This window comes from Anneissia japonica, unplaced genomic scaffold (genome assembly GCF_011630105.1).
Source record: "Anneissia japonica isolate Jap-2015-1 unplaced genomic scaffold, ASM1163010v1 scaffold288284_len1145801_cov181, whole genome shotgun sequence".
NCBI classification, from domain to species: Eukaryota; Metazoa; Echinodermata; class Crinoidea; order Comatulida; family Comatulidae; genus Anneissia; species Anneissia japonica.
In genome coordinates this window covers 1,070,822-1,080,579 of record NW_022712730.1, presented here as the reverse complement: position 1 = coordinate 1,080,579, position 9,758 = coordinate 1,070,822, and the positions used below count along the sequence as shown (strand labels likewise).

Sequence of the window (9,758 nt, the reverse complement as noted above, 5' to 3'; positions counted from 1 at the left end):
GGAGAATTCAGAAAACAATAAAAGATTTTCTTTATTTTTATTACGCCCGCAGCTGCCTTGAAATCTCCACAGATATGTAAATTTCTTCCTAATTATGTAAATTTAAAACATATAACCATCCCATTACTACACTGTTTACATTTACCAATAATATTTTATTTTTATTTCCTCCTCCATCTGAATGTTTTTTGGCAAAAAACAAGAAAACAAAACTGAATTTTTATTTTTATTTTTTTCTGCCCTCCTCTGATGATCTTTAAAAATTAAGTTCGCGAAACAAGGAATAAAAAAAATTTCACCTATGTAGTAATAATTTCTATATTCTTGTACTTTGTCTTGCGCAAATCAGAATCTTGGAGGCCAGCACTACGAAAGGAAGCCATGTTCATATTTGATTAATTCTGGTCAAACTTTTATAGAAAAAAACAGACAAGAAACCTTTTTTCATACATAGGCCGGACTAGAAAAACCTGTCAAAGCATAAATAATAGTGATAAGTGTTATTTAAACAACCCCTATTTATCTCCTCTTTCCCTTTGAGTCACAAACAAACTGAAGAGTGGTGAAATTTATAGTGCGACAGTGAAACTGTTTCCTGTTCTGCAGTAGCTCAAGGGAAGGGGAAGGCTGTAGCTCAGGGGAAGGGGAAGGCTGTATGCTTGTTTGTTGTGGTATTTTATTGAAGCCTTCAATTTACTTTACAATATTTTAATTAAGAAGCTAAACGTTGTGATATTCAGTAACATAGCTTATAACTTTCTATGTCAAGACAAATTAAGTATGATAAATACTTTAATTAATTTCTTTTTATTTATTACTTTTTCACTTTTGTTCTTTATTGTAAATTTTTAATTGTTGTTTAATTATTGGTTCGTTTGTTTATTGATTTATTTATTTCGTGAATATGATTTGTGTCTCGTCCGGGTGGCTTGATCCAATTGTTTCTTTTTCCCATTGTGAATGAATGAATGAACACCTCACTAACGTCCTTAATAACAATCCGGTCTACCTCCTAAAGTGTCTGTGTATTGTTTTGTTTGTATAATAGACGAAATAAACAAAATGAAATGTAATTTACATTTAACTGTAGGTAAATTAAAATATACATCTTTAAATACCATAGTTGGGAGTTATCAACATTTTCACAAGAGTACAAACGGTACGCTGAGTGATTGTGGGGTTGTGGTAGACAAATTTGTACACTTTCAGGTATGCATAAAGATGTTGATTCAAAATAACATGCATTATTTAAAATAATAGATTTTTATGACCAATTCTAATGCAACCATGAATATAATATTCATTTTTAAGTATCCAAGTACAGTACTTTAGTTGACTTCACAAAGAAATGGAGAATGGTTTTGCAAAATCAACATTTTGTATGTAAACTTTCAGAGGGGAGGGAGGGGGCACCGAAAAAGAATACTGTTTGTACACTTGTGAACATGTTGGTAATTGTGAACAACCCCTTAATAAAGTTAACAAAAATTAACACTTTAATGATTTCTCCAACGTACTGTAAATTAGTAGAATTAACAGAAATTGTATTTTATTGTTACTGACATCGATAGAAGGGGGCTTTTGATTGCAATGGCAATATCCTGGCGATACTTGCGAAAACTTTGAGTTCTGTCTGAATTTGAGGACATGATTTGGGGGGAAATCTACATCGTACAAAGAATGCAGGACATTCGCTGGGGAATGAATCTGTCTGAGTGCTGAGACAGTTACATAGTTGTCACTGAACATAGCTTGGATTCTTGTGCTATATTTATTGTTAGATAGATTATGGTCTTCACTTTCGAAAGCTCCCTAACACAAAATAGCCACACTTAACAAGAAGCAGCATGAATTTATATGAATATTCATATAATAATATTCATATGAATATTCATATCCATGTTTGTTTTTACTGAAGTGTTTAATAGATTGCATGTATTTTGAATGACACATTTATAGTAGCATTGTACTTGGACTAAAGTACATAGACATTAGTATTATATGATTAAGAGTTAGACTTCATTTGCTAGTGGTGACCTAATAACATTTATTCATGAGATACTATATATGGAAGCAAGTTTTAGTGGAGCTGCTTGTTGGTTGAGGTGCTTGTCATCTTATACCAAGGTCATGGGTTCGAATCCTGTCAAATGATGTAAAAACAGCTTCATTCCCTAAGCCTCACAAAGAAACTTACTTTATTTTATAAAAATATAAACTAATATTAAATTAATAAAAAAATAAAGATATTTTTTAAAGGAATAAATTAAAGAAATGATGATGAGTATAAGTGGTAGTATAGATTGAAGATTAAGATGCTAATCTGCCATCCACAAACTCTTGGGTTCAAATCCTGCAATGAGCCTTTTTACATTTCATGGCTTATCTCATTTTCAAAAGTCTCTTATTATAATGGGACTTACTCTATGGAACATTATTGGTTATTTCCTGTCATTAGCAAGTCTTGATTGGCAGGTTTATTCACTGTTTGATGCAAATCCACCTACTGTAGGCTGTAATATGCAAATTGGTTAAGCTTATGCATAATCATAACATGCCACATTTTTTCCTCTCATTATCAATCTGTCTTCTAAAAATATATTTAAAAAAAAAAATTATTTTCATCATTATGATTAGTGGTTACAAAATTGACTGTTAGTGATGCTAATATATATTGTGTTTAACTTTAGGAAAAAATAATGCAGAAAGCGAAAATACTGAAAGCTCAGAGAAGGAAGGACACACAGACAAACAACCCAAGCAGAAATGGAGCCCCCCCACAAAGCCCAGATTTACGTTAGAGTCGCAGCAGATCATTAACAAAAGGAAAGAATTAACGTCAAACACAGAAGAAATAAAACAGGTGCAGAAAGATGATAAAATCAACAGCGCTGAAAAAGAGAATAATAATTTGAATGAACATAAAGATAAAGTTAAACCTCCTCTTAAAGATGAACCCCCGAAAGCAGCTGTAACTAAACAGACTAACAAAGAAAAAACACGCGAACTACGCAGCAACAGTATATTGACGCCATCAGAAATCGTGATACGCAACAAACCGTCGAACATAGTTGAGAAAGAAACGACGCAAGAGGAAGTAAAGATTACAGAGACTAAAATGAGTGATGATGACGAGGATGAGAAACAGCCGAGGAAGAGTGTTCGCGATCGCATTTTGCTTTTCCAGAATACAGCTTCGAGAAATAATAGTAACAAATCCAGTCCCAATGAAGTGAGAAAGGTTCAGATAGAAGTTACTGATAAGAATGGGAACAAGCAAGACAATATGTCTCCTGAGAAGACTAACCTCAAAATTAACAAATCAGTAAAGGACTCAGCAAATGGAAATTCCTCATATAAGGTATGCTTTTATACAAATATTGTAAAACCTTGAATAAAAGCCCAATGGGCTTTATCTCGAGAAGAAGCCCATCTCGAATTGAAGCCCCTCTTTAGTTTAAAAAAACCCATTTTATTTATTTTTTTCAAGATAGCATGGGATTTTTTTTCAAGACAGTACAGTACATATGCTGTACTACAGTACATACACATGAATTTAAAAAAAAAAAAAACAGAATAAATTAAAAACATTTGAATTCACACAGTAGCTTAAGTGATTACTTGCCAGTTAATACACTCCTTGATACAGACTGATGTTACAGTGGCCCTGTTGTTTTATAGTAGTAATTCCCAATATTTACAGCACTCATTTTGAAAAGAAGCCCCTCCCCCTTCACCTTTACTCTGCAAAAATTGCTTGGAAAAGGAGCCCATCTCAAAAAGAAGCCAGTCTCAAAAAGAGAAGCAATCTGAAGTTCACAAAAAATGCGTGCAACAGATTATTTTCTATAAAGATCTGCTCAGATTACCATGTGACATGACATCACATCATGACCATATATAGGCACATCAGTACTATATATGGGCATTCAGCAGTTTCTTGTCAAATACAATTTGATAGACGGGACAGAGCTTAATATTTGTTATCAAATGAAACAAGTTTTTTTAATATGTTTTTTTTTTTTTCTTAACTGATGATTTATTTGTATTTTTTATCTGTCAGACAAATCTAAATCAAGGAGAGTCATCACAAACTTCTAGTAAAGAACAAGAAAGGAATGCACAGAATAAACGCACCAGCAACAAATGGTCATTCATGCCGAAAACAGACAGTTGTATAGTCTGCAGCAAGGCAGTTTACATGAATGAGATGTCACGGTCCGAGGGCAAAGTCTTTCACAAGGCGTGCCAAAAGTGCACGGAATGCACGCGTACTCTACCGATTGGTGACGTGCTCCTCGTCGGAAACAAACTCTACTGCCGGCAGCACGGATCGCAGGAAAAGATGAAGTTACTGAAAATGAGATCTGAAGTTGATTAATTTGAAATATTTTTATAAAGTTCACTAGTTTTATATCTTCCCACAATTTCTCTGAATGTATATCAACATCTGATTGACTGAATTTTCAACATAATGTTTACATGTAATGTCTGTTTTTTCTTTGTAAATATCATAGTTTTCAGTTAAATTATGATTTTATAAAAAGCAACTTCTTGAAAAATTTATGTTGGATTTTTTTTTATGTAGGGAGTGAGCCTACAAAAACAACAAAAAGGAAAAATCCAATATGAAAAACATAAATTGATTTTGTTGATATTTAATATCCGAGTTGTACAGACATGTTTTAATCTTCTGCAAATGTCAACAAAATATTTTTTTTTCCAGATAAATTATACTTATATAAAAAGTAGAATTACAGTTATATTATTGAAACAAGTTTGTTTTCATTGGCTATCAATAACAAGCTAGAGATTAATGAAAAGAAATTTCATACAAAATTTATGGCTACTGAAACAATTTAATTTTTCTCTTAACATGACATACCCCCTCTATAGTTCCATAAAGTTTGTTAGATAGTGATAAAGTAAAAAGAATAAAGTTATTTTGAATCTGATTTTATATTAGATAACTATAAAATATTTTTAACATGGTAACTAAATTTGGACATATTTTTTAGTCCAACATCTGACCATCTGCTGGCGCCACCCCTGTTTGTGAGATATTTCTGTATAGTTTAATCCTCTATATTTCCATACTACTGCTTACTTCACAATCCTGTACATATGTATTATTAAGAAAAACAAAATCAAAACCATCAAAATTATTGTAAAATATATAAAGTACTGATAAATAATTATGTGATTAATGGGTTTATGAGAATGGTGCAAAATCGACTCGGTTCTGGATTTGAACCTAGGTGTGTTATAACCTACTGTGTCTTGACTTTAACCATTATTATATGAACCAATTATTTAATGTTATTGGCTTTTCCTGTGACTGTGGGAAAAGCTATTGTTTCTTTTACGCATCACTTTGGCCATTTGGTGTTAAAGGATTGGGGAAAAAAATTGTTTATATCCACTAAACTATAGCTTTTTCAACAATTTCTATTGTTACTAATACTATTATTATTATTATTTTATTTTATTTTTTTATTATTATTATTATTATTATTATTGTTATTGTTTTTATTTTTTTTTAATTCTCTTTTCCATTTCAAAATCATCCAATATAATTTTAGTACAACCCATAAAGCATAAATGCAAAATAGCATTCTCTGTGATTTCTGCGTGCAAATTCTGTAATTTTGATATAGTGCCCTCTATCTAGTTACCTGATATGTTGAACAATCTGCATTCTCATTTATCATAGTTATATTTAGTTTAATATCATTAGTAAATGGTATTACATTTTTCAAAATTATAGAATAGCCAATGTGCACAGTATACTAAAGTAAGCCTATTTGAATATAATAATGCAGCTAGATATATTGATTATAAAGGATTATTTCAGTGAGATTAAGGCAATTTTTTTTTCTACTGCAGCTTCAATGGCATAAATGTAGGCAATAATAATAACAGAAACTAAAGTCAAAGAATAGGTAGACTTAGATGAAATACTGTACTTCTGAACGTTTTATATTTGAATATTAATATTTTGGAATACTCGATAGAGGCTAGCTTTGTTACTTACTTTTATTTATTTATTTATTTTTTTAATTATTTTTTTTTAAAAATTAAATAGCTTTTGAGAAAGTTTCTTAAAGGTGTGATTCCAAGATTGATCTAAACATGTTCAATAATTGTAATTAATCAGATTACCTTATAATTTGCAATTTATTTTTAGGATATACTGTAGTTTTATCTAACTGTAAATTTTACTTCTTGTACATTTTGCTAATTTATTTAATGTTTTATTTAGATTTTAAAATACATAGAGGGAACACATTGTATTATGTGAGCAATTTAAGTGTTGGCCACACTTCTTTGTGTTCAAATTTGGTTTGCCTTTCGTGGTGCTGGAAAAAGTTGGGAGGGCAGGGAACAGGCCATCAGGTATGATGGAAGGAGCACTACTAAGATAAACCAGACACCCATTCGAGTGTGTGATCGGACTGCAGACAACATCCAGTGAGCTATCTCAGCCACATCCCAGTGAAAGGCCACCTCCCTGGGCAGATGATGATACCTGTGCGCACACCTCTATTCCTGGTGTCAGAGGAGGATGGTCTCTCGCGTGTGGGTGGGGGGGGGGAGGTTACTGGTGGGTCAGGCAGACCCAACCAGGCTACTGTGTAACCAACAAGCTGCACTAAATTATAGCCACCATGGTTGAAGCAAACAACATGAGACTGCCTTGATGATTATTATGGTCATTATAATCACCATACAGTACTTATTTTGTAAATCAACATTATCCTCTTCATACCTGTATCATAATTATCAGCATCACATTCATCATAAAACAATTTTATATTCACTATCTTCATAATCAAAAACATCATCATCATCATCATCATCATTAAAATCAACAATATTACCGTATCAACATGACCACCATCTTCATCATATATAAACATCGCCACTATGATTTAAAAAAAAAACAATATTCACCGTCATAATTAGCTGTATGCATCATTACCATGTCGTTGTCATTGTTATTACCATTGTCATCATAATCATTGTCCATGTCATTGTCTTAATCATCATCGTTGTCATCATCATCGTACTTTATTGTCACAATCTTAAAGTCCTCATCTATATTCACCGTCATAATTAACTGTATGCATCAAATTAATAATACATCATTATCATCATTGTCCATGTCATTGTCTACAACGTCATTACCGTGGTCATCATCATACTCTATTGCGTTCCAGAATCTTCTCGACAAGGTGACCTTAAGTTCTCTCATGTTACTTTTAGTGACGTCATTAAGCTTTACGTCCTACCGTCGTTATGCAATCAAAAGGTCCCTAATGTCACATTCTTAGCATCCTCATCATCGTGATCATACTCAACCTAATCATAGAATTTTTATGCCAGTACAGTACATTTACAATAAATCTGTTTTTAACAGTTGTATGCCCATATATAGTCATAATGTGCCTATATATGGTCATTAAGCAATGTCATCATGACCATATTTAGGCATATCACATGTTTTTGTTAAGATTTGATAGACTGGACTGGACTTTTAGATGAATGTCATTACTAACATCATCTTTAGTTTTATATTAAAAATGTACTTCATAAATTTAACATCTAGAAACCTAAGTAGGTAAAATGAATTTCATTATACCAGCTTATTTTCATAAAAACCAGACCAAAGACATAGCAACCTTTTTATGTTTATTTCAATAATTTTATTGTATATTGAGGGAAAATGGTTAAATAATGCATTTCTAGCATTAGTATTTTATATTATTTGTATGTACAATACATTTTATAATGGGTATCACTGCTATAAAGTATTTGTTCTGATTTTTCTTTACTTGTAATCGGATGAAAGCCTTAATACTGTAACCTTACTCTTACTGTAGTCATACAGACTTTGGTACATTGTGTAAATGATTTTGAAATAAAAAAATGTTAATACTGAAAAAAAAAACCCTATTCTGTGCTTTTTATATTCTCTAATGAGATTTAAAATCATTGAACTTTTCAAGGAGTCTCGAAGAGCTTCTGCCTCTGGTATCAGAGGTGGCGCAAGTTTTTGCCCGGATCGGGGAACCGATGTACCCGGTGAGAGCAAAGTGAGCATGATTGAGCGTTATACGAAAGTTATGACAATTTAGGGGTTACAAAGGCTTATTTAATTGATATTAGAATCTATTAATATGTCAAAAACAAAAAAAAAACCTTGCTAGCACCACCCTTCTCTGGTATTACAGTATATGAGGTTTGCCATCCCAAAAATCAGCGTACTGTCATTAATTGTTAAACTGAGTTATTAGCATAAGAATGTGCCAGTATTGTATACTTTAGTACAGAGAAGCTGTAATACTTTTACTCATAACTTTAGCAATAGTAAGTCAATTACAGTAAATGACCCATCATTTTAAGCTTATAATGTGGAGAATAAGAACATAAACTTAAAAGTCAATTTTCATTCTTTGTTTTCTGATGCTGGTTCTGGGATGGCAAGCCTCATATACGAGATAGAGCCCCATCCGCTTGAATTGGTTCAGCCTAGCCCGGCCCTGGCCTAGCCTAGCCGGGTAGGGCTGGGCCTAGCGTCTAGCATAGCTTCGAGGCAGTAGTCATTACATAAGTTATATTAACTGATTCCATTTCAGTGGTTACAAAGATGTTTAATTTTTAGTGTGTTGTATTTGTGGTAAAAACCAAGTCAAAGAATCAGTATAACCAGACCAACTGATGGCATGAACTCATTCATTCTGGGATCTTTGAAGTTCTTGAAGGTAGGTAGGATAAATACCTTGCAGTATTACAGCATCTTCCACAATAAAAACCGTCTCAAAGCGCTTTTTAGCTGCTAAGAAATTAAAATATAATTGATGAACAGGTGCATACGCTAAGAGCAGGAGGAAAGTGCACAGTTTGATGATCAATTTACAGATTGTGACAATTACGCTATTGCCATCACATGGTCCTGCCAGTACTCTTGCTGTCATGCGCACGCCACTCACTATCGTCGCCCTCTAATACTAGTATCGCGCTGTAACTGACACCGTGCCATACTGTCGTGCTTTGTCACGCTGTTCACCCTTTGTGGGTTGTCGAGTAGTTCAGATTATTCAACTCAAAAGGTCTGAAGATTCTACAATTTCAGATTCAAAAACAAAACTACAGAATTCAAAACCATTATTTTTCTAAAATAATTTAATCAACAAAACTTCTATACATACATGACATGCTTAAGTCAAAACTCATAAGGACCTCATGAATATTCATGTCTTTTACTTAACATGTAAATTTAATTTACATTTAATTCTTGATTTCTTGAGTTTAGAATGTAAATTTAAAAGGTAGATGATGAAAGACAGACAGGAATGCTGAAGCTACTCATTTAAATAATAAAACTTCATAAGAAACACATTGTAAACATCCTGACATAAATGAACATTGATAAACTGTACTGCCTCTCATAATATCTAGGCAACTCCCTAAAAAACTGGATAGAAATACTGAATTTCTCATTGAAACGGATCAAATAAATTATCGATTGATTCAAAACCTACAATGGTTTCATTGAGATGAGATAGCCACAATAAATCGAGGTAAAGCTACATTTAGACTAGACACAATAATGACATGACAAGATCATTGCGTTGTTTATATTCTTCAACACTGAACCCAATTTTATCGTGTCGTTATCGTGCCTAGTGTAAATGCAGCTTAAGCCCAGAAGTTAGTACCATAGTTAAAATTATTAGTTTCCAACCATTTCATAG

The 9,758-nt window shown here is 32.6% G+C and overlaps 1 protein-coding gene across 1 annotated transcript; it reads left to right on the top strand.

The window, feature by feature from the left end:
- The first annotated feature begins 2,622 nt into the window (after positions 1–2,622).
- LOC117108165 (LIM domain-containing protein PLIM2c-like) lies at positions 2,623–7,951 on the top strand. Its single transcript, XM_033250122.1, has 2 exons — positions 2,623–3,361; positions 4,064–7,951. The coding sequence occupies exons 1-2, from the start codon at positions 3,119–3,121 to the stop codon at positions 4,379–4,381; spliced, it is 561 nt and encodes a 186-aa protein (XP_033106013.1). The 5' UTR covers positions 2,623–3,118; the 3' UTR covers positions 4,382–7,951.
- The last annotated feature ends 1,807 nt before the right edge of the window (positions 7,952–9,758 follow it).